At 26.7% G+C, this 27,776-nt stretch overlaps 1 protein-coding gene across 1 annotated transcript; it reads right to left on the bottom strand.

Moving 5' to 3' along the window:
• Window positions 1-27,616, bottom strand: LOC100200707 (tRNA-dihydrouridine(20a/20b) synthase [NAD(P)+]-like). Its single transcript, XM_065818510.1, has 11 exons — window positions 27,532-27,616; window positions 26,893-26,919; window positions 26,710-26,804; window positions 24,757-24,832; window positions 11,992-12,033; window positions 11,777-11,914; window positions 11,406-11,520; window positions 9,000-9,093; window positions 673-758; window positions 472-562; window positions 1-381 (listed from the first exon to the last, which is right to left on the bottom strand). Exons 1-11 carry the CDS (start codon window positions 27,591-27,593, stop codon window positions 272-274), a joined length of 936 nt encoding a protein of 311 aa, XP_065674582.1. The 5' UTR covers window positions 27,594-27,616; the 3' UTR covers window positions 1-271.
• Window positions 27,617-27,776: the final 160 nt, after the last annotated feature.

The following is a 27,776-nucleotide window of genomic DNA, read 5'->3' as shown; positions in this document are numbered from 1 at the left end:
TATTATGAAATTTAATTATGCAAACCATTAAAAAGATACATGATATATAGACAATAGTGGGTACATATAAAATACTCAGTGTTGAGATTTATGTCATTTTGATCAGATTTAGTATTACTAATTTAATGAATGCTTCCCAAGCATGGCAACTTTACCCTAATAAGTGTACACCTCTAATATACACTTTATAGTCTAAAACACAGCGACAGTTTGACGATACATCTGATTTCACTTCAAACCAAATATGTTTCCGAACTTTTTTTTTAACGTGTCAGGGATTTAAATCGGAGATTAAAAACCCCTCATAGCTAATGTCGTATCGATCTTCTAAAAAATCCAAAACTGCAGCAACCGAAGATAGATTGTTAAACAACATCTTCTCTAAAACACAAAACCATCATACAATTAAAAAAACACATTCTTTTTGATAACCATTAGGCTATCATTTTTATAAGCAAAAAATCAATAAACCTCCTTTGTTTGAAAGCCATTTATCTAACATAAAAATAAGATGATGATGAAAAGTAACAAAGGGAGTACCAAGCGACAGCGCAATGTTTACCTAATAAAAAAACAACAGATTTTAGACAATAATAATTTACATCAAAGTATGTTGCATTACATTTGATATGAAAATGTTTAAAAATACACAAGCTTATATAAAAAAAGCACCCAATCTTTCACACATTGCAATGGTGTAATCTCATAACCAGCATACATTGCTGGATTATTAAGCATGCCTTGAGCCGCCATAACTCCTAAATTTAAAGAATAATTTATACACAATAATTATAACACATAAGTATATATACACACACAAATGTTTAAAAATGATGTATGTTATGTGTATAAAATATATATGTAGCATGTATAAAACTCGTATTTAACTTTATTACTCAACTTCAAGTATCTTTATTACCAAAGTCAACAGGAAAATGTAATGTAAAAAAAAAAGTCAATTTATATAAACTTCACAAAAAGTAATAGATAAAAGTAATTTTTTTAAAATTTAGGTATGTATAAAAAAGAGAACACTTTAAAATTAGACTTTATTATACTCTATTATATAATTTAATAATGCTTCAATTTTGTAAAATTTGTAAACATATACGCCCGGTGGGGGGAGTGGGCGGTTATAAAAGGGGATGTGGAAAATTTCATGAACATGAATAAAGAAGTCACAGCATAAATCATGTTTTGTGTACTTTGTGTATGCCCAAATATACATGTTATTCTTCAAAATTTTTAAATATTTTTTAAATGCTGCTTTAACAGTCTCACTTTGTGGTAAAAGGTGTAAACCAGCACAACTGTTTGCAGTGATGGCACCTCCAATTTATAATTAGTGGATATTTAACAGGTTTCTACAGTTTCTACAACAAAAAAAACATCTTCAAACTACAGTTATTAATTATTCACACTTGTTGCCTTCAATTAAAAGTTGTCCTCTAGAACAAGGTGTGATTGTTTAGTGTGTTACCATTATGCATAACTTTGACTTACAAGTAATTATCTATAACAATTATTAGTTGAATCTTTTCGGCCATAATTGTAACTATAACAACTATAACAAATCTTATTTATCATAAGTAGTGTATATCTATCCTAATAGACTTCATATTTTCTAACAAACACAAAGGCTGCTTCTAAATATATAAACACAATATTAAAACAAAAATAAGACCTATTCTTAGATTTAACTTAAAAAAAAAAAGGCAAGAAGAATAAATAACTTTTTGTTCTAATTTTTTTTTACTCCATTAATCATTAGATAATTTGGTAAACTTTTATCCATTAATTCTCTAAAAAATTATCGTAATTTATAAATCAGATGCGCTTAAATATTATAGAAAAAATAATTTTTGCATAATAAATTTAAAATAAATTGTATACAAATTATACATTATACAAATACTCCTCTTTTTTGCTCCTTAAATATTGTAACCAAAATCATTTTACTTCAATAACTAATAGATTTAAAAAACTAATCAACCACTACTGAGGAGATTAAAAACTAATCAACCACTACTGAGGAATTTAAAAACTAATCAACCACTACTGAGAAGATTAAAAAAGCTTGGATTTATTTTTTGGCAGTAAAAAAATGTATAAAAAAAAATATATATATGTATATATTTTTGATATATTTTATATTTTATTATATCATTGATACATTTAATAAGTGTGTTTTTAAAATTCTACAGTATGAAATATAAAATTTAAAAATAGTTAAAGTGAATTGTTTGATAAGCACTTGGTTTCAAGATTAGTTACATTTTTAAATATTTTTATATTTATTCAAGTTTCCATATTTTTAAAGGCAAGTAAACAGTAAAAAGTAAATAAAAACTAATAGTTATATAAGATATATTCAGATCAGATGCTCAGATGCTAAAAATAGTTCTAAAAACTAGAAAACACAAAAAGCCATTGCCCAAGCCCTTACTTTTTATCCTTCAGCCAATATTGTTATTGTTGGTGACTTTAATGCTCATCACACTGAATGGATTGGTTCTAATGTCAGTGACGCTGTTGGAGTTAAGGCCCACAACTTTTGCCATTCTAAATTTTAAACACAAATATTCAACTTTCTAGACAATCCGAATGATTTTCCAGCTTTCCAGACAATCTGAATCATTTACCTTTTCTACTCAACTTATGTTTTTTTTATGATTATAGTCAGTGTTCAGTTTCTCCACACTCACCATTAGGTGCTTATGATCACTGTTTGACCTCTCTAAAACTTTTGTCTCAATCTTCTTCATCATCAGAATCCCCCTATAATTGTATATTTTACAACTACCTTAAAGCCGACTGGGACTATATCCATGATTTTCTTTGTGATGGCCCTTGGGTAGAAATCTTTTGTCTTACTGCTGACACATGTACTTCTAATGTAACTTCATGGACTTAGGCTGACATGAAATCTTTTGTTCCTTCTGGAATGTTGACCAAGTCAAATCTCAATTTTCTCCATCGTTTTCCTCTCATTGTGCTGCTGCAATTTCCAATCGTAACCATTACTTTTATATCTATCAGCAAAACAATTCTCCAGAAAATAGAAGCCTGTTTACTATTACTAGAAACCATTGTAAGAAGGTTTTGTCTAACGGCAAAGCCCACTATTCTTAGGTCACGAAATTTTGTATTTCATCTCAAAAATTAGACTCCTGAGACTTCTGGAGAATCTTTAACAGTGTCTATAATAAGGGCAAATCTGTTTCCACCTAAGCCTTTCCTTTCAAAAGACAAAGATGAATTGCTTGCTAAGAACTTTTCATCAATCAAATCTCTTAATTCTACTAATCACATCCTACCTGATATAGCTGACAAACTAGTTATGTCACTCCAGCGTCTGTATCTAAAGTGATTTCCTACTTAAACTCTTCTAAAGCTAGTGGTCCAGACAACATACCTGTTATAGTCTTGCAGAAGTGTTCTCCAGAGCTGTTGTCTATACTTTCAAAACTAATTAACAAGTGCTTAGAAGTCTTGTTTTCCGGCCTACTGGAAAGCGACATCTGTTGTCCGTGTTTTCAAAAATTCTGGAGAAAAATATGACTTGCCTAACTACCATCTGATTAGTCTTCTTAACATATAAGCAAGGTTTTTGAGTCTTTAATTAACTTAATCTCTCATCTTGAACCTAATAACTTACTTTCTGATCATCAATATTGATTTCAATGGTAATAACCAATAGGTTTTATCGTGCATTAGATAGATGTGGTCAGGTCAGGGCTATCACTCTCAACATTTCTAAAGCCTTTAATAAAGTTTGGCATGCTTCTTCTCCATAAGTTCTCTTCTTAAGATGTATTAGGTATCATCTTTGATACCTAATACATCTTCTTAAGATATATTAGGTATCATTGACAGCACTCTTCTTCACATCTTGTAACTTCAGGGGTTCCTCAAGGTGCTATCCTTGACCCTATACTTTTTTGAATTTACATTAAAAATCTCCCAGAAAGTTTTATATCAATGGTGGCATTATTTGCTGATGATACTACCATTTTTTCTTGACTTGATAAAAAACCAACACTCTTTGATCTTTGATTGGGCTCTCAGTGGCTGGTGAACTTTAACTCAGATAAAACTGTTTTTCAACTAATTGTTATCACAATAATTTAGATCTTCCTATAATTATAAACGTTATGTACTTGACGAGTCATCTACCCTTCGCCTTCTAGGATTAACTCATTCTTCCAATCTTTCTTGAAAACCATATATCATATACAATCCATCGCAAAATTAGCACCTGCACCTCTTTATCTTTATCATTTACGGTTATCTCTTTATCTGGAGCAGATCTTAGAATGATGCCCTTTCTCTTTTAGGCAAGATGCAAAACCGCATTTAAAACATAGTTGGACCTGCTCTTGAAGCCAACCTTTAATCATTGTCACATTGTAGTAATGTTGCTTCTCTTTCTCTTTTCTATAATATCATAATAAAATATTAAATATTAAAATATTAAACATTACAATATTATTAAGTTTTTTTGCATATTATGATTTAAGAATACTTCTAAGGGTTATACTAATGTTCCAAAGTTTACAAATTAACTTGATTCAAAAATTGTAAATTTTTCAGAGAAAATACAAATAACAACAGTAAAGTTATATTTATTATGATAATAATAAATATAAATTTGTTTGGTTTTAAATAAATATAATTGTTTGGTTTTATTAATAAAACTACCATAGTTAAAATGAAAATATAATTTAATTAGAAAATAAATTTTTTCTGACAACTAAAATAAAAATGTTTTCAAAGATAACGAGTGATAAACATGCAAACAATTTAGGAGTCATGGAATATGCCTTCGGCTTTGTCACCGCTTCTAATTTTATATGCTGGCTTTAACAAATCTTTGAAAGAAAAGCTTTAATGAGAGATTAACTAAAAAAGTTTAAAAAAAGACAAGAAAGAAATGTATTAGAAATATTGTAAAAAAAGAAAGAAAATATTTGTAACAAATATTTAAAACATGATCTATCATGTCATAGTTGCTGAGACCTAAAAAGTGTCAAATCAGAAAATGTTTTTTCAGCTTCCTGACTTATCACCACAAAAATAAGATTGTTACTGAGCAGGACAAACTTCACTTTAAAAAGAATGCACATTAAAAATTAATTGATTAAATTTCATTTTATCATTTCTTTTTAAAAATAGTTAATTTTAATTTTGTGACTATTGTTTAATAGTTTAAAGTATAAATAATGAAATGTGTTTTGAATACAATATTTTTAAATTGCACAATTTAGAGTAATTTTAAAAATTGTGTGAGATTACCAGTAGTGATTTCGCCGGTTAACCGTTTCAAAAACCGGATAACAGTTCCCATCATTTTGCGGTTAACCGACTATTTGGTTACGGAGGGGGTTAATAAAAGGAGGGGGGATTTTTTATAAAAAATTTTAATTTATAAATTCAAATTAAAAAGTTTTTTACAAAACACGAATAAAACTTTTTAATTCTAGCGCAGCTTGCTGTCAAATGCACATTTTCTATCAGCCGTTTCATCATAATTTCAATATAATTTAATTTGCTTTTACTTTGGTGGGAAATAAACTAAGTTCGACGATTTTTAAAGCTTGTTTTCGCTGAACTTTTTGTTTTTATTTGTAACTGATATAATTATTTTTTAATTTTTAGGCCGATTTTCATAGAGTTATTTTTTTTAAATCTAAGGATATAAATTTAACTTTGATAACAAGTAAAAATTAATAAACGGGGGGGTCTTAATAAGCTAGGGAAAAATAATCAAAAATTAATAAACGGGGGAGGGGGGGGGAGGTGACGTTTATTAGGAACTCGAGAGTAAAAACATGGAAAAAGACATTACAAAAAAATTACACATAAAGTCGTACAAACATATTAACAACCACTATCAAATTTATATGCACTATAATTACAAAGCCACTTGACATCACGGAACATTCTAACGTTTAACTTAATATAATTACAAATTATAAGCCCTGCAAATGTTTTTTTATCAAAATGTTTTAATATCAGCGGATTTTTAAAAGCATTCTCTCATCTAAAAACATTTGATCAGGAAAAGAAAGATGTTATAAAGTTAAATTGCGTGTATTTAAAAAACTTATTGTTATGCGGACATAGATTGAAGCATGGATAAACTTGAATGTTCTCAAAACATCTTGGTCCGGAAAAATAATTTAAAGAACATTTGATAACACTAAAATACCGCCAAATCTATAAATAAACGAATTCTATTGGTTCAAAAAACACGCAGAGTAAGCAAAAAAAGTTCCAGAATATTCCGAAAAATCTTTCTTAAAAATGAATTGTTAAAGTTGCATAAGTAATAAGTAATACTTTGAGATTTCTATTGTAAATTGTTATAAGAATATATTATCAAACAAAACTGATTAAATTAACATTTAAATTAATAAAAGAAGTTTATAATCTTTTATCAATTAAGATATGTCAAACAATATGCGTCATAAGTAAGTTGTTACTTTCTATAAAAATTTTAAGTCGGTTTTTATTATTCGAAAATAGATATTTGATATTCGAAGAAAATCCGGTTAACCGAAAAACCGGATAACCGGCGAAATCACTAATTACCAGCAGGCTTGGTTGGGAAGCAGGAGCGATCGCTCTCGATTACTGACCACGGAAATAATATTTATATGCGAAAAACTGGCCAGGCTTTGTAGTCGTTTTGGGAACATTTAAGTTTATATATGTCTGTAAAATGAAAAATTATTGTTGTAAAGACATACATAGAAACATACATAAACTTGAATGTTCTCAAAACATTTTGGTGTGGAAGTATAAAAAGAATATTTGCAAACACTAAAAACCCGCCAAATCTACAAACAAACTAATTCTATTGGTTCAAAAAATACACTGACTAAGCGAAATAAAGTTCTCGATTTTTCTGTTGAATTGTTTTAAAAATTGTATTATTCGAAATATTTTGATGTTACTAGCATAAATTGTTTTAAGAATATATATCATACAAACTAATACTTTAATACTACGGCTCATTCTCGGAGCCACATCTGTAACTCGTAAATCTTTTGAACTAATATTATCTGTTTACAAAAATAAATGTTTTAAATATATATTTTTAAATTGTCAAAATTTTGAAAGCTTATTATGTATTATTGATTTTTATTAGTATATTCAAATTTTTTAGTTAAAAGTATGTATTTTTATGTAAATGCAGTAGTGGTGTAGTGGTAGAGCGTTCATGCTATAGTGCATATATAATATGCGGTGCTATAGTGCATATATAACATGCGGTAGTGGGGCCTTGGGGAGGTGCATAAACAAAAAAAAAATTAAAAATGTAATTATGTGTAACTGTTTTTTATTCTAATGTAATCTTTTTAAGCAATTTTTACGATTTATTTGTTAAACAAAAAGACTTTCAACAATAATTGTGTTTTCAATGAAATTGTTAATAATCATCGAAGTTAATAAAACTAATTATGAAATAAACTTAAAAGAAGTTTCTAGTTACTAAACACAAACATGCATTCAAAGTAACTTGCGCTATATATAAATAAATAAATAAATATATATATATATATATATATATATATATATATATATATATATATATATATATTTAGAAAGTTTTTAAAAGAAAAGCTTTTAAGTTTTTAGATATTGGTTTCCTAGCTGTAAATATTTTCGTTTCAGTTGCGATTCTTACAAACTCGTTATCCTTTAACTAAAAGTTACTTTTTTTTTGTTTTAAATACTAATTAAAATTAAAAAGCCCACTCGCTAAACATTATTAGCGATATTGTAAAGCAGTTCCGCTTCCTCTTCATAAAGTATTTTTTGTTGATTTCTATCTTTTTAGTTGATTTCTATCTAGTTAATTTAATTTCTACAGTAACGCAATAATTTAATTATTTGATTGTTCATCTTACTAAGAAGAATTGTTTCAAATATGTTAAAATTTTCACGCGAAACATAAAATTGTTATTAAAAAAAATTAACTTTTTTATTTATAAAATAATTTAGCTTAATTAAAACTAAAGCTTGCATTAGTTTTATTAAAAACTTGTTAGACTTTTCGGGGCCGGGGGCTTCTTTTATATTGGAGGCCTTTTTATGTGCCACACAGTAAAAATGACTAAAAAAAAAGTCTTCTTGACTATTTTGGGGCCCCTAACATTGCAGGGCCCGGGACTATAGCCCCCTTTAACCCCAATCCTCCTTAGTCAGCACTGAAAATAAGACACGAGTATATAAATAAAAATTATATAAAACTCTTTAATAAATAAAAGAACATTTGTTTCCTTATTAAGCAATCGTAAGATGTTATTTTATATAAAAAAATGTCGCTTAATTTTATAAAATAATTATAAAAGAGCGATGTTTCGAAAATATTTGTTCTAAACATTATTTATTTTGCTTTAAGTTTTTTCGCGTTAAAATTTAATTTCTAAATTTTTTTTTGGTAATTGTCACTCATCAGTCCAATTAATCTTTTTTGCGCTTTCTTTTTGTTTTTTGAAACGTTTTCAAAACAACTAAAAAATCTGGCCAGCTTTTTGTAACTAAATATTATTCCCGTGGTCAGTTATCGAGAGTGATCGCTCCCGCTTTCTGACCAAGCCTGGATTACCAGTATCTGCAGATTATCTAGTAGGGAATATTTTTTTTACTGAGTTACTAGTAATGAAAACATTCTGTAATTTTGCAATTTCTAATAAATAAAAATTAGTTAAAAGTAAAATGCCAAAAAAAAATCTGATTGGCTTACAAATCATGAAATACTTGTTTATTCAATAAAAAAGGACGAGTTAATGCAAACAAAATTGAAATTGATCACAAGCTAATAAAAATTTCTAAAGATTCTTATCATATTGAAGTATTTGAATATATATATATATATATATATATATATATATATATATATATATATATATATATATATATATATATATATATATATATATATACAGGTTTATAAATATGTTTAATATAATAAAAAATAAGAATGATACCATTAACTCCAGTTTTTTTGACAACCTCGCAAACATCTTCTTTATTTTTTATATCACCATTTGCCACCACAGGTATTTGTAAACTGTCTTTAATCTAAATATACTTTAGGATATTAAAAATAAGCTAATGAAGTATACAGTATAAAAAATAAGGTCAAGTGTCTTAGAAAAAAAAAGGAAATAAACAATAGTTTTAAGAAAAAATAATAGTATTACTAAACATTAATAATGCTTCAATATGGTCTTGAGCAGTGCTCAAAGTGGAGAAAATAAGGTAACGGGATGGTCTTTGTTAAATTAAAAATACCATCCCGTCTAATCATTGTTATATATAGAGATTTATAAAAAAGTGGCGGGGTGGTTTATACTTTAAAAAAGTGACAGGATTACATCCTGCTGCATCCCGCCCCACTTTGAGCACTGGTCTTGAGAATTGATTTTTAAAAACTCCTATATACAACTGTTTTTATTTTTACTCTCACAGTGATTTTGTTTAAAAAAAATCACAAGCTCTATGAAAAATTATATTCCATGATTATGCGAATTGTGGAATACAACTTTTTATTTACAACTGTGATGTAAGGATTAAAAATGAAATTTTTTAAAAGATTTTAAAAGAATTGTAATAACAGGCCTTTGTCTAATTGCATCTAGCACACAACCTTAAAGTTACTTTGATAAATAAATCAGCAGTAAAACAGGAAGATTGAAGTTTGTAATATTTGTAATAACCCAAACCCTAACTCTAACCCTGAAGTTGTTAGACTCAAAGAGAGTTTTTTTGTTAATTTTGAAATTTGTTAAATTTGTTAATTAAAAACACAATCTTAAACAATAGAATAAAGACTGGATTTGAAGCTTAAGTATTCTTACTATTATTATAAAGAGTGACTTGAAAGTTGAAGTTTTACTTATTATTCATGTTTTTGTAAGAGGATGTGAGGAAATTAAACTAAAACAAATTTCATACAACAAGCTTATTCTATTGCAAACAATGTCCATGCAAATCAATACTGTATTTCTGATAACTGCATGTAAATTGTACATTATGCAATCAAGTTATGATAGAGCTATTAAATACAATATTTCTCAGAAAACTATGTTTAAAATAGGTTGCTTTACCAATATAAAATTTGCAAACAATTTATAAACATATGCCATTATGATCACCAAAGCGCTTGATCCTTCTTGATCCTTCTTTGTAACAAGTCATGGCAAATCATTGACTTGTTTATGATGGTATTAGTGGTTCTCAGAGAGTTCAAGTCTCAACAGAATAAAAAAACATACTCAAGGCAACATTTTCTTTGTTTTTATTTTTTAGATTACTAAAGAAGTGATTAAAGAAGAAGTGAAGTAAAGGAGTGATTTGGATGTCTAACAACTGATTAACCTGGTTTTTTGAGGGGATTGGAAAAGTGTGGTCATTAAATTCAAGAGATATAAACTTGAGGATAAGTTTTAACAAATAGTTATCTATTATCCTTGGGATAGGTAATAAGATCAGACCCATGTATCAGAAATAAAATGTTAGACTTAATGAAAGATTTTCCAAAAGTCTGTAGAACCTAGCTTACGCGAAAAAAGATAAAAGTTATTAGAATTAAAAAAAGCAGCAGGACAAAAAAGTGAAAGCCATGGAGTAGAGGCTTTACTTAAAACCATCAAGAAGGAATAAATTGCCTTCTTGAATCCAAGAGATTATATAGGAGGCAAAATTATCAGAGACAACATCAGCCTAAGGACTACACAAAGAAAACCAAGAAAAAAGAGTCAACTTTAAAGAATTCCTCAAGTTGGGATCACCCAGTCAGCAAGGGATCTTGAAGAAAAATTGTGCTCATATCTTAAATTACACTTTCCGAAACAAAATATTATTGAAGTAATAACATAAATTTTCACAAAAGAAAATCCAGGATCATATCCTTTAGGAATTACAAAATATTTTGGCATCGGTACAAAAGGTACAAATTTTTATCACTATTGAACTAATTTTATATAAATTCAATCATGTGCATAATATACTTATCATGTGTTAAAACCATGTGCATAATAAGTTTATCATGTAAAAAATCATGTTTAAATATATTTAAAAATAGTGTTACGCTGCCTTTTTATTGAAATCAACTTATATATATATATATATATATATATATATATATATATATATATATATATATATATATATATATATATATACATATATATATATATATATATATATATATATATATATATATATATATATATATATATATATATATATATATATATATATATATATATATATATATATATATATATATATATAACTATATATATAACTATATATATATATACATATATATATATATATATATATATATATATATATATATATATATATATATATATATATATAACTACTGTTTTAATAGCATCATAGTTGACTGGTTCATTTCTTTGTGAAGGCAATCTACCATGAACAGTAATCCATGACACTCCTGCATGCTCAGCTTTCTGACACAAATCCACTGTTTTTCTAAAAATTACATTTTAGTAAATAACTCATGTTTTGTTTTAAGCTCAAAAAACAAAACTTTAAAATAAAATATATTTTATACCCTTAAATCTATATAAATAAAGAAGATTAGTAATAAAAATATATATTAAAAAGAAATTAGCAACAGGACACTGAAGAATACAAACAAAACAACACAAAAACTGAATCTAATACCATAAACAAAGAAAGAAATAAAACAACATTAAAAAATTAATAAAATCAATTTTATAACCACCTGATATCAGAATGTATTCTAATTTTAATTTCACATGAAAAATCTTGAGGAAGTCGTTGTCTTGTTTGCTTTATCATATCATTTATAAGTTCTGGTTTTGATATGAGTTGAGCTCCATAACCTTCAGCCATTGCCCATCTAAATAAATAAAAAATAGTGCACATTTTTTACCAGATTTATTGAGATTTATACTAATATTAACAACAAAAATACACCTTTGTGGGCATCCACAATTCAATCCAACACCATCAGCATAGCTAAAATGATCATACTATATATATACATATATATATATATATATATATATATATATATATATATATGTATATATATATATATATATGTATATATATATATATATATATATATATATATATATATATATATATATATATATATATATATATATATATATATATATATATATATATATATATATAAACACACATTATTTATTAGTGGCATTTCAGGAAAAAAAATTTAAACATGTACACATGATATAGAAATTAGGGCAAAGGTATAAATAATGGCTCACAAAACTTGTGAAAAGTTAGATGTAAGTTAACAAAGCATATTAATTAATAGTGTTAAAAGAACAACAACAAAAATTCGAAGGTGAGATGATGAAAGTTACTATTAGTCATGAATAGTTAACTGCCAATTGTCAAAGTTAAATTGTCAATGTATGTGACTGAGATGCATAAAAAGTACCAGAGGTGGAGTAGAAGTTATAGTTGAAATAGTATGCTATCTGTTTTATTATAAAGATAAATATATATTCAAAATAAGTCTGTTGTATCGATGTCTTATAAATACTTATGTATAAATGGATGTCTCATAGCACAATATAAAAACAAGAGGAATCCAGTTTTCATCTAGACTGGTATCCCATAAAAAGATCCACTCTAAGACTTTCCTAAGAGCATCCCACCAAGACAATTGCCACAGACCTCCACATAAACACTAAGACCATAAAACACAAGATGGTGTTCAGTATAACATTTAAATCATTATAAATGGTTGATTAGTCAAATAACAATAAGAACAATGGCTGGTCACAGTATGTATGAGTAATACCAGTAACAGCATAACAATAACACAACAATGATAAATACATACCAACTGATAATGAAAATCTTATAAAATATATCAATATATGTAAACACAAACAGGGTACAGATATGTAACAAAAATATATTTTTTGTAATTTGTAAAAATACCTAAGTATTTTGGTGGAACTGCTAACAAATAATAAAGGTTTAAAAGTGATCACCATTACTATTTATGATTATGAATAATTAAGACAGTAAAACTCCATATTTCTGTATGTAACCTAATTTTGGATGGTTTTAATAAAAAGTTTCATCAATTACTTATTATATCAATTTATCAACTTTTTTTTAATAAACATCTAAAGTCAAATGGAACAAAATAATATATATATATATATATATATATATATATATATATATATATATATATATATATATATATATATATATATATATATTTTTTAGATTATTCACCTACCCAAGGCCCGAGGGGGGCCACTACAGTCCAGGAGGCTACTCATTTTTTTGTGTTTTTTTTTTGTTTCTTTTGTTTTAAGTTGTTATTCCTGGTGCAACCCTCTCTCAACTCTTAAACATTGAAACACAAACCTTGCCGAGCAAGGCCGCTGCGCGGAGAAACTAAGTTGATATATATATATATATATATATATATATATATATATATATATATATATATATATATATATATATATATATATATATATATATATATATATATAATATTGCAATCATAAAAAATTTCAATTCAAACTCTATTATAACTAAACTAACAAAAAAAATAGGAAAAAAATAACTTAGAATAAAAATAACTTAGCATGGAAAAAATCAAAAAAAAATAATTAGATATTCATTTGTATCGATTGAAAAAAATAAAAAATAAACTAGCAAAAAAAGATTAGACACTTAAATCCAGATACAGGTATCACCTGGTTTGTACTAGAAACCATCAACATCATGTGCTGTGTTCTCAGATTCCACTGAATTATCAAGCAAGTCATCCAGTGAAAAAGATTGGGACTATAATACTGTCGAATGAAGGACGAGTAAACGTAAGCACCATTCTACTAAAAGTGCAGTCAACTTGGTAACAAAGACAAACTTATAAACGAAAAAAGGATCTAAAGTTATGGATATTTAAAAAAAAGATGGTTACACAGTTCCAATGTCTTTTCAATCTAATGTGTACAAAGCTTTATATAAAGAGGCAGAAATTTTATCCAAACATTTTAAATATTGCCTTTGTAATTATTAGTGGTGTTTGCATTTTGATGGTAAACATCTGGAAGGAGAAAAAGAATTTGTTGCCTTTAAGAACTCTACGCATGAAACTCGACTTGCTATTCTCTCACTAAAAAATGGAAAAGCTGACACAATATATGGTGGACCAAGATTACAGTCGTATCCAAAAGTCTTAAAGTGTCTTGATAAATATTGGAAGCAGGAAGATTCTGCCATAACTAGCATAGAAAGAAACAATCATTGTGTGGAGAGAGCTATTCATGTGATGCAAGACTTTTTTTCTATGTGTAAAACTGGTACTAAACTGACCAACCAATTTCTACTTTTTAATAATGATCAACTTATTTGTATTAATTGATTACATTGTTGCATAACAAAAACGTTGTATTTAGTATTATTGTTATAATTATTATTTAATAGACCTACTTGACAGGGCCGTACCAAACAACGAAGACATGTGGGGAAGGGTGCAAGCGGAAAAAGCTAGTTTTACCAATAAAGGGCTCTTTTTTTTAGAAGTCAAATTTTAGTTTTACTCGACAAAGTCCCAAGTCTACCAACTTATCGACATAAACCTAAAGAGTATAGTACATTTAGGGGGGAGGGGGCAAACCCCCACACCCCTTCCCATGTTGGTATTACCCTGCTAGCCAAACTCTATAGCATCAAAGGGAATAACACTAATATTATGAAATATTATGTGCAAATTCAATTTATCTGTACTTTGAAGTCGTAAAAGTAAGTAGTGTTTGCTTCAATGCTAGCATTTTTTTGAAAATTTTTATTTGCACCAGTGGGGGAACTTTATTTCGATTTGGAAAAAAGTGCTAATATTTTATGTTAATGCAAGTAAAAGTTCATCTTTTGCCGCTATGCCATTTCTGATAAATGAAATTTGCATTTTAGTCATACAGGGGTAATATATATATATATATATATATATATATATATATATATATATATATATATATATATATTTTATATATATATATATATACATTAGGGGTACAGGGGTAATAAATAAATATATATATATATATATATATATATATATATATATATATATATATATATATATATATATATATATATATATATATACAGTATCGGACATATATACTGTATATATATATATATATATATATATATATATATATATATATATATATATATATATATATATATACAGTATTGGGCATATATACTGTATATATATATACATATATATATATATATATATATATATATATATATATATATATATATATATATATATATATATATATATATATATATATATACAGTATCGGACAAAACGAGTGCAACCAAATAATGCTAATTTAGTTTCTTTATATAAAAGTGCTGCATTTTTTCAATTTAGAGAAATAACTATGTAACTGTTTAGAGACAAAGTTCTTCAAGTTTTATGTATCACAAAGTTCATTATTTGTACACGAAAATTAATAAATTAATCAAAAGTATTAAAAAAAGTTGATTTCCTTCTGGACAAAACAAGTGCAACTCGACAAAATGTTGACCAAGCTGTATTTCGCTATCAATATTTCGTGGCGAATCCTTTGTTGTCAATCACAGCCTTGCATCTTCGAGGCATAGATTCGATCAGGTGATCAATGAAACTTTGTGAAATCGCTGCCCAGGCCTTTTGGATTTGTTCAAACAGTTGATCCTTATTACAAACACCTTCACCATTAATTCTGCGGTTGACGATCTCCCACAGGTTCTCGATAGGGTTGAGATCCGGAGATTGAGGCGGCCAATCCATCACCGATAGGTGGTTGTCTTGAAACCACTGCTTGACTACTTTTGCAGTGTGTTTCGGATCGTTGTCTTGCTGAAAAACCCATTTTATTGTCATATTCCATTCAGCATGAGGTAACATAACATCTTTCAGGATATTTTTATACATGAAACAGTCCATTATTCCATCGTTTCGATGCATTGGACTTAGACCGTTAGCAGAAAAACACCCCCAGACCATTACATTGCCTCCACTATGCTTCACAGTCTTATGGCAGTAACGTAAATCGAGGCGTTTTCCGGCCGGTCAACGTACACAGCAAATGCCATGGCTCCCAATGATGTTGAACTTCGATTCATCACTGAACAAGACAGTTCGCAATTTCTGCACATTCCAGTCAATATGAGATGTAGCAAACAGGAGTTTTTTCTTCTGGTTTTTTAGTAAAATCAGCGGTTTCTTTGCAAGCCGTCGAGAAAACAATCCGGCTTCAACAGCACGTCGTCTGATTGTTCGGTCCGATACAGGCAGCTCTAATTGCTTTTGTATCTCAACTGATGATATGCAGGGATCCTTCTTGACGGATCTGACGATCATAGAATCCTCTCTAGAAGTGGTGGAACGCAGTCTTCCACCTTTGTTATCTGCTGCCAACTTCCCCGGAATTTTGGAACATAGTCTTGATACGGTTCATTTTTTCACGCGATATTTATCACAAATACTTTTTTGTGACATTCCACTTACGTAATCGCCAATAATTTTCTTTCTTAGTTCCAATCCAAGACTGTCGGGAAACATTTTTGCACTTGAAGTCATAAAAATAATAAAAACAAATAATCACGCTTCTTAAGGCTTACCATGTTAAATTTACCTTGTGATGATACAATAATGCTCTGTGGAACACAACGTCTTGGTTGGATGTGGACTGTATTGATGTAATGAAACACTTGTTGTATTTCACTTCTTGTATTGATGTTCTTTAATAAAACACTGTGATAAAACTCACTTCGATAAACTGTCTTGATAATACTGACAGATTGACTTTTATATACTGACTGAATTACATGTCGATTTACATGTCTCTTATATAGTAAAATGAACCTGTGTGAACCTGTTCTGAAAGATTCTAGATGCTTCTTTTCGATGCTTCTGGAAGCTTCTGGATGCGTCTGGATGCTTCTGAATGTTTCTGGATACTTCTGGATGCTACTGGATGCTTCCAGATGCTTCTTCTGGAAACTTCTGGAAGCTTCTGGATACTTCCTTTAATTATTAAAAAACTTCCGTGACGTTGACACGGACCAGACTTAAGAAAATGAAACAAACCAAAAAAGTTGCACTTGTTTTGTCCGCTGCAAAATGGCACTTGTCAACGAAATTCTGCCTGTGTGCTGTCACCTGTCAGCTGATTGCTCATGTCATGGCATGCTATGACTCCAGACTCCTGAACTGTTTGCTGTGGTAGTATAGTTTGTTTCGTTTTTAAGACATGTAAAATTAGGAACACTTTTTAGCATTGTTCGATGTTGGTTGCAAATGTTTTGTCCAATACTGTGTATATATATATATATATATATATATATATATATATATATATATATATATATATATATATATATATATATATATATATATATATGTATATATATATTTCTTTACTGTTAGTGATGGTCATGAGTAACCAAACTCTGTGTGCTTAGATGTGTCAACAAATAATATACAAGCTGAAATGGAATTTTTCATTTTATAAATAATTACTATGTTGTCTGTGATTATTTAGTTTAAAAACACCTGCATAGCATTAGGGTTAACAGGCCCGTGTCATTTAAATATAAATGTTTGAAGTTATGAATATCTCTTGGTTATACACTGGTACAATAGTGTTTTAACAGTACTCAGTCTAGATAAAAATCTATTGCATAAGAAGTGAAAAAACTAATCTAGCTAGGTGTAAGACATGGAATGATGTTGTAATCTAACCATAACATAGCAGTGTCTGCTATGATATGGTTAGATTACTTTTTTATAGTAGTTAGTGAAATGTCTTTAATAATCTGATAAAGTGTACAGTAAAAAATAATAGTAACTATATTCAAGTAAAAAATATATGGTACTTATAGTAAAGGTCTCACCTTAATCTATCAAAATATGAGTATTTTAAATTCTTTTCTTGGATGGCTTACTCCAAGGGGCGTCCACTCTATCTGGGTGCTGGGATAGTCTGTTGACAAAATATCCTCATATATTGTTCTCAAAGACTTCTAATTAGTAATTATTTATACATCATAATGAAAAAAAATAGTATTTGAGATGTGAAATACTGTAAGAGTTGAGATGTAAGAGTATACACAATTTTGACACATAAATACAAAGATAAATACATTTTATTAGAGATATGTAAATTTATGCATATGTATATTAGGGTAATACTATTTTTTATTTTTTCATGAAACCTTTACCATAACATGAATAAATGTATTCTACGAACAGTTTAATAAAAAATAATTAAATAATTTAAAATTTTATTAGGTCTAAAAAAAAAGTTACTTAATAGAAATAAGAAAAAAATACTTAAGTATAATTATCACTTAAGTATAATGATCCTTTATTAGAAATATTTATATTGTTTTTAAATTAGATGAAGTTAATAGTTACTATATTATAAATTTAGCTTAACTATCATCGTTAGAGTAGAAAAAAAAATTCTTTTATTTAATTTTCTTATTTAGTTATAAATATATATCCAAAAATATGTCCCACATAAGTGCTAATGGAACCCCCCAAAAAAAAGCAGACAACTCTAGACCACCATGTTTAAAAGAATCAAGGGAGCTTCTAGTTACAGGAGCTCCATATGGATTACAAACAAAAGCTTAGCTGATTTCAAGACTGTTCCAGATAGGGTTAGGACTATTGTAATTGTAATTGTAAAAATTAAATACAATTACACATTACAATACAATAATATTGTATTGTAATTACAATAATATTGTATTGTATTACAATACAATAATATTGTATTGTAATTACAATAATATTGTATTGTATTACAATACAATAATATTGTATTGTAATTACAATAATATTGTATTGTATTACAATACAATAATATTGTATTGTAATTACAATAATATTGTATTGTATTACAATACAATAATATTGTATTGTAATATTACAGAAACAATAAAAAAATTTTATTTTGGTATTGTATTGCTGTGATGAAAAGCCATTACAATAAGTATTGTATTGTTTTTTTTCTAACAATACAATAAAATTCGAGAACTATTGTATTGTATTGTTTTAATGAAATAAAATTACAATAACTATTGTATTGTATTGATATAAACAATTACAATAACTATTGTAGTGTATTACTTTACATTAAAGTAGAAAAGCTAACGTATTTTAACGTATTTATATTCATTTCTGACAAACTTACTATTATTTTTGCTATTTTTATTTTATATATATTGCAAATTTTATTTTTTACATATTTAGATTTCGCATCACCTATCTTGTTATGTATTTCTAAGCTCTAAATGGCCGCAAAATATTGCCTGTCTGATGATAGCCTTACTATTATGAAAAATAACATTCATAAATTATTTTATTCAGCCCTTTTATTTTTTCCTCTTGATTTTAATGCTGCAAAGGAACTTAAAATATATATGAAAACTAAGTACAGTAACACAAACAGTTAAACATAATAATTCTTCTTAAATAAAAAATGTTAATGTCTTTTATTACAATAACAATATATTGTTATTGTATTACAAAGACGAATTACAATACAATATTTATTGTTATTGTAGTGGGTCATTACAATACTTTTTTTCTTCAGATATTGTTATTGCTTTATTAAGATGAATTGCAATACAATATTTATTGTTATTGTTTTACAGAGTTACAATAGTTGTAAATCACAAGTATTGTTATTGTTTCTAAATTAAGTTAATACAATAACAGTAACTATTGTTACTGTTATTGTTTTCATTACAATTACAATAGTCCTAACCCTAGTTCCAGAAGTTCGGAACATTCTTGGCTACTATCACCATTTAGTTGACACACCCTGCATCACCATAAAAGTTTTTTATACAAATAATAGTGATAGATTTAGAGCAGCTCGGGAATATAAAGTTTAACTTATTGTCAGTAACCAGAGCTGGTATCACAAAAAAATTAAATAAACTTGTGGTTGAACATAAAACAGGTTTGAAGAGAAAGTCAACTAAGGATTTTTTTATGCCACTTAGTATTCTTGACAAAAAAAGAAAAACGAAGAGCGAAGAACAAATATTTTATATTCATCAAATGGCTAATAAAAAGAACTGCGTATCTACCAGTCAAAAAATTGCTGAGCATCCTGCTAATAGGCAATTGATACTAAAAAACCTGGATTTTGATTATCTCAAAAGTGAGTAATAATTCTTCTCAAAATAAAAATTACATTTTTTTTAAATATATTTACTCTGTTTTTAATTTAAGGCGAAGTAAGTTGCTGTGATGTGCGCAGAGGCTGGAATCTCTAACCACAAAGGAGTTATAGTAGCTTGTTCATTAAGTTATTTCCATGATGATACTCCCACTCCACATCAATCTGCTACTTTTAGAGCTGGTAAAAGTTTGGAAGTCATATCTTTTTTTAAACTTAAGACAGCTTTGTCAATGTTTACATCTTTTATCTTACATTTTGACAACAGATATTTTTGAACAACTTCTAACTCCTTTCTCTTCCCCACTTTAGGAGTGGATGGGGAGGAATTGTAAAAATTGACCAATTAGCACATATTACACAATATATATATATATATATATATATATATATATATATATATATATATATATATATATATATATATATATATATATATATATATATATATATACACACACACACACATATATATATATATATATATATATATATATATATATATATATATATATATATATATATATATGAAAATACCTGAAGAAAATCAATTCAAAAAACAAAAGCATTTGCCAATATAATAATTACAACAGCATTTTAACACATTGTCCTGAGAACTATATCTCACTCCAGATATATTGCAAACAGCAATATATCTGAACCCAATACCATGAATTCTAATAGTTATTTTATGCTAAATAAAGTTTTATAAGGATGCATGACTGGAAAAGGTTTTTTTTATTAGTGACAAAAAAAGCTGACAGTTTTTGTACTATATTTCTTATTTTTTATATATCAAATTTAAATTTTTTTTTTCATATTTTTTATTTATTTTAACTTTGTTTAAATGCTAAAACCATTTAATTACGATTACTAGTAGCAAACTTATCAATGTTTTTTTTTTAATCTATTACCAACTCTGTACAAATATTCATCAAAGCTAAACCATTTCGGTGGTGGTCCTGTACCATGGTGCTTCATATAATTTTTCAGGCGCCAAAGTGAATAAAATGTGCACTCACAATCACATGAAGTAAATGGAAAGATAGCAAGTAAATTTTTAATATTTTCATAAGCATGAAAATTAATCACTTTTAACAACTCAGTAATATTAAAATGAACATCACCTTTTAAATTTAACCATTAGATCTTGCATAAATGAAGCTCACAGGTAAATCATGGAAATTAAGTAAATCTGTTCCATAAAAATCACTAAAAGATATGATGAAGTCCTTCTAGTGTCACAAAATTAAACTTCTGAAATCATTTTTGAAAAAGTCAACTTTTTCCACCCAACTTTTTCTCCAAAAACGTTTAAACTGTTTTTTTAACAGCCAACGGAACAGTATTTTTAATATGCTCCTCTAACATTTGTTGCCTGGTAGGTAAAAGTTTAAAAAGTATAATATCTCATTAATGTGTGCCAAAAGATACTTGGCATATTGCACTTTGTATGAGGCACAAATAACTAAATTAAGTCAATGACTGTTGCAATGAGCATATGAAGCTTTTTCGTTCAGATTTAAAATACAAGAGGAAAAACCTTTAGTGTAACCATCGATTGCTCCAGCACCATCATATCAATGACCTCTGTAAATATAAGATAATCCTTAACTAATAACACCATATGTGCCATCTAAAAAACTGATAAATTCTCTTATTGAACTTTGAATCAACAAAGCATAATATAATTTAAAAAAAAAGCAATATAATTAATATAAATTAAATAGTTGTTCTTTACTTAAACTGTCATAGGCTTCATCAGCAAAAAAAGAGAATGTTTGAAATTTAAAAAGATTTTTATTATTGCATAATAACTTCTCCAAAACAATTTATTACTTAATGATGGGGTGTCTAAGATATGTAAGAAGCATTTTTTTTTTTGATAATATCTAATTTGATATTAAAGAATTTTAACAGCAGCTTCAACACGAAAATGTTGCAAACACTTGTTTTTTTAAGAAAACTAAATACTTTACAAGAGTTGTATCTTTACAAGAAATTATATTTTTTTGTAATATATCTTTCAAATAGATAAATTTTGTTTTTTCATTTTGTAGCATGATGTTTTCAACTATATGATTAAGTGACATTTTAGACTAACACTTTTAACATCTAACATAACATAAGCAGCATTTTAAATATCATAATAAACCTCAAATATTTATGGTGTAAGTGTTGCAGGATGTCCAACAGTGTTTTTTTATAAAGAAAATCAAATACTTACTAACTAAATATCGAAAACTAAACTAAATAAAAAGATAAATCATAGAAAAAAAATAATATTTGGGATGTCCGTTGGTGTATTTTGTCATGTATTAACTATTAAAACTTATTCTACCTCCTAATTATCCTAAAACAAAGGATTTTGAATAAGATTTTATTTAGGGTGTACTACTTTGGGAACATCTAAAAATTGTTATAAGTAAAGAAATTTATATCTTGCTTTTTTATTAAAACAAATAAAAATTTGAAAACGTATTTTATCATTCAATAAAATAATATTAGGGAAGTCCATTAATCCTTCTAATTAAATTTATTTATTATTACTTTAACCTCCAGTTAAGATATATATATATTTATATCAACTTGAAAAACCGCTCTAAACAAGAAGGAATTTTTTTTTGTTAGTGTTAATTTAACTTAAATCCGATAATAAAACTTAAATCTAATTTACTTGAAGGTTAAAATTATCTTTATACGCATTGTTAAAATATTATATTTACTTTTTTTTAGATTTAATTTTATTCGAGGGTACCTCTACAGACGTGCTCTTGAGAAAATTTTCTCAACTGAAATGTTTATTCAACAATAAAATGTCTAGCCAATAATAAACTAACTTTTTAAACTTTGTTTTATTATATTTATAGTTTGTACGGTAAAAAAAAACAAAAATATGAAAATAGGATTTTTGTCTTATTTCTATAAACTAAGTTTTTTGACCTAATAAAAATTTAACCATTTTTTATTTAATTGGGTTTTGGACACAATTATTCATGTAGAAAAATATTTCACATATTATTCTAAAAAAAAGTTATTATAGCATCACCCTAATGTATATATGAGTTACCCAGCTTTGCTTGGTATTAAAAAGTACATTTAAAAAAAAAAAAACTAAATTTAATTTTTGTTTGGATACAAATGACTGTCTAGTCAGTGAACTTTTTTAATTTTAACATTGAGATGCATTATTTGGTAATTCAACTGGCTCATTTATAGCAATTATCAAAAGTGTCTATACGGCATCTAAGCAAAAAAAGATCAAGAACAGAAGATTAGAACAGATCATGCGAATAATTAAGTTGATAAATGCTAACTTAACATTGATGTTTTGGGAGCATGTTTTTAAATGAAGCCTAAATTAATTTAATTAATTTAGCCTAAATTAATTTAAGCTTCATTTATATTTAATAATTGTAATTTTTGTTTTGTGGCACAAAATAAAGTAATTTTAGTTATCTTAATTTTGTCATTAAAGAATTTTTTAAATGAGAAAATTTCATAATTTTAGAAACTTTTTTTTTTTGGTGGCTTGAAAATTAAATTTAATGAGCCTGTATCATATCATTTTTATTCACCTCACAGGAACAAAGTTATTAAATCCAAAACAAATAATTTGTTTCGGATTGAGTTCCTAAATAATCATTTTAAAACTATTAATTACATTTAAGATAGTGAACATTAAAAACTTAAATAAATTAATCAAAGTACAAATTGCTTCATAAAAAATCACTGCTTTATCAGCACAATTTTTTTATTGAAGATTATCCTATACTTCAAGTTAAATAACTAAATCAAGTTTTATTTATCTAATATACATTTAAAAACATACATTATACATTTATGCGGTAAAAAACAAACAATATACATTTATGCGGTAGTGGTGTAGTGGTTGAACGCTCGCTTCATATGCTAGAGGTTCCGAGATTCGATCCCCACCATATCCCTGGTAGTACCGCGCTCAACTTGTTACTCCGCGCAGCGGCCTTGTTCATCAATGTTCGTGTTTCGGAGTTATAGAGTTGAGAGAGGGTTATAACCACAATTAAGTAGCCTCCCCGTTTGTAGTGGCCTTCTGGGCCTTGGGGAGGTGAATTAACAAAACAAAAAAAAAATGTTTTCAGCACATAAAAATAATGTAGACAGTGTTGCGATTTCTGAAACTCTAAATCTGAGGGTTAAATCAATAAAAAATAATTAAATTTAATAGATTTAAAAAAAAAAGTCAGTGGAACTAAAACTTTTTTAACTTCGAGTAGTAACTTAAGTAAGTACTTCCAGTAGTAACTTAAGTAAGTACTTCCAGCATTAACTTAAGTAAGTATTTCCAGTAGTAACTTAAGTAAGTACTTCCAGCAGTAACTTAAGTAAGTACTTCCTGTAGTAACTTTGTAGTTTATAAAATAAAATAAATAACAATATAAATAAAATAAAAACTTTATTTGATAAAGACTTGTTACCAAAAAATTATTACGGGTAAATAATTTCAGCTGCTAGAGCAAGGTCTTCAGCATTATTTGCAGCAAATTGAACAATTAAGGGTCTGTCGTCTGTTATGAAAAAGATAAAAATATTACAAAAAAAAAAAATTTATAAAAATAAAGCATAACCAATAACTTTCTATGTACATTAAATGATACAAAAACAAACAAAAAAAATTTAAAAAAATAAATAAAAAATCAAAACATAAACACAGTGCGCTAAGTTGACCGCAAGGTTTTATGTCCACCATTTTTTTTAACTTAATTTTTGTTTTTTGCTACTTAAAAAGATACCTACTGAATTTTTTAAAAACAATTTTGAAAATATCTATCAAGGGATGTCAGAAAAATTTTAATTGTATAGGCACACATTGACCTCTAAAATGGTGGGGTGGATGTGTACTGGAAGAAAATGATTTAACACCATATATTACTATATTACTTTAAAATTATGTTACATTTGCATAATATACAAGATGTTTACTAAACTTATAAATTATTGGCTGAATTCTTTTCAATTCAAAACTTTTGAATTTTTTAACCATCAGGATGATGAAATATATATCAGGATGAGAAATATTTATTTTGTTACGTACATACGCCTTTTTACATGAGCATGAATTGACTTGCATGTTTGTTGGGCAAACCTATGCAGACCACAAGTATGATGGATACAAATAAATAAAATGATTCATTATTATGTGGATTTTCCAGGTTGAAGATAAATTTGTGTCAAAAGTTTTTGAAAGAACTTGAGTCTGGCGAAATGAACTTTTAAATCTATTAAACACTTTAATAACATTTTAATGGAAGTCATATCTAAAGCAAGCATTTACGATTGTCCAATAACCTTTTAAGCAGGGTACTATTGGAATAAATCAGGAAGGGACACTCTGCTCCAACAAGTCTAGTTTCTTCAATAAACACTTGATGTTAGCTCCATCTTAACCAGATCCTAATCACAGTTATATATTTCTTTAAATATTTATAACAAATGTACAGACACACAAATTATGACTCAATTATCTTCAAATGATGAGAATCCCTTACCTTGATATCGATGTATTAAAATTGAAATTCTGAAAAATAAAATCCAAAGTTTTACCTCTAAAAGTTAATCTTCAAATACATTTACACACTCATTAAAAGATGAAGTTTTAGTTTAGGATTTGATGTTGAATTTCAATGTCTGCATCAACATCAAGATAATAAAAACTAAAAACTATTAACATTACTATTATTATTATTACTATTATTCTACTTTATTATTATTTTACTTTAGACTTAAACCAAAATAGCAGAACAGACATTACTAATAGTTAATTTCCAAACAAAAATAAAAAATCTAATTAACATCATCAATCAAACAGACAGAAAAGATGTGTACAATAAAGAAAATATATACATATATAGGTGGTGTGAAAATGATGCTTTGTAAAATGAAAGGTTTTTTATTGTTTTTTTTCTTCCTAATCTTATCTATAATGAGTAATGAAAACAGTAATCTTATCATATTCACACAAAAATCTACCTCTATCCTGTGATAAAACATTTAATTATATATATTTACTTAAATATTTTAAAATAAAACTCAAAATTATATGATTACTTTAATGTTGTATATACCTTTCTTAATTAAAGCAATATTATAAAAGTTAAAATAAAACAAAATACTACAAACATAATCATTTGATTAACCTTACTATATAAACATAAAACAAAACAGTAGCCTTAAATATTTAGTGTAAATATTGAATATTTGAAAGTGTATATTCTGTTTATTATATACTAATTTATTGTATACCTTTAAATTGAGTCTATCAGTTATTATTCTTACATTCATATAAGTATAACAAAAAAAGTAAATGAAATGGAGACAATAACTTCTGAAAACCGCTAGTTTTTCTGAAAACCACTAGTTTATAACACATCGAAAGGAAGAGTACCTTTGTTTGTGGTAAAATCACTATCTCTAGCCTCAATAGATTTTATAAATGAGTCTGCCATTATCATTGGTGTGTAAGCTAGATCACAATTATATCTAAGCAAAAAAAAAAAAGTGATATTCAATATAAATGTACTTTGACAATAAAAAAGACCAAACCTTAAATAATAAAAAAAAATTATACCTTCTTACCAGATGTCTAAAAGGTTGTCTAAAATATATTACAAAAATTGTTTTAAATATTCATAAACATTTTAAACTCATAAAAAATATTAAAAATATATTTTGAATGTTTTTTGATTGTTTATTTTTAATATCAATGAGTAAAAAGATAGCATTTTTTTATTCTCACAAATTTTAAAAGTTAAAAGTTTATAATTTTAAAAGTTATAAAAAAAGTTATGAATGAGTTATAAATGAGTTTAAAAATTGCTCTCCAATAAATTGAAAGATTAAGAGGTGGCCTTTTACCTTTTTCTCTAGAAAACATACGTTTGAAACGAAAAAATTTCTTTAATTAAAAAAAATTGGTTTTTGTTTATAACAAATGTATTTATGGCAAAAATGTTTGATTAATAACAGAGCAAAATATTGAAATAATGATATAGGTAATTAAACTAAATAGTACCATAAGAATCTTTTCAAAAATAATAATTTATAATTAATATCTAATAATAATTATGTCATATAACACATATTTGATAAATGTAATATATAAATTTAATTATATAGAATAAACCAATAAATGATAACTAATATTAAATACTCATAAAATAAGAAATCTGATAAAAAAAACAAATAGTTATAAATTGAAAAATCTTACTTTGAATATCTGACCATTGGTGCACAAATATAAACTAGATCTTTTTCTTCAAACAAATTCATTTTTTTATCTTTTTATATTATTAGTTTTTTTAAAATTAAGCAATTATATTATAATTTTAATAAATTTCATAATAATCAATCTCTAGCTTTTAATCGCAATTTTATTAAATGAAAATGAAATGAGGAATTCATTGTGATAGTAAACTTTTTCAATGTTATCATTAGGGTGTACAACAAATACCA

The sequence above is a fragment of the Hydra vulgaris genome, chromosome 14, assembly GCF_038396675.1.
Source record: "Hydra vulgaris chromosome 14, alternate assembly HydraT2T_AEP".
Classification (NCBI taxonomy): Eukaryota; Metazoa; Cnidaria; class Hydrozoa; order Anthoathecata; family Hydridae; genus Hydra; species Hydra vulgaris.
The sequence above is the reverse complement of the archived record's forward strand: the minus strand, read 5'-3'. Positions and strand labels throughout refer to the sequence as shown.

Excerpts from the sequence above, each read along its gene's own strand:
- LOC100200707 (XM_065818510.1), bottom strand. The coding sequence starts at position 27,593 with ATGAATTTGTTTGAAGAAAAAGATCTAGTTTATATTTGTGCACCAATG. Across the intron at positions 24,833-26,709 it reads TGATTTTACCACAAACAAAG|ACGACAGACCCTTAATTGTT; the intron begins GTACTCTTCCTT and ends TTTTCATAACAG. Across the intron at positions 563-672 it reads TGCAATGTGTGAAAGATTGG|GTAAACATTGCGCTGTCGCT; the intron begins GTGCTTTTTTTA and ends TTTTTTTATTAG.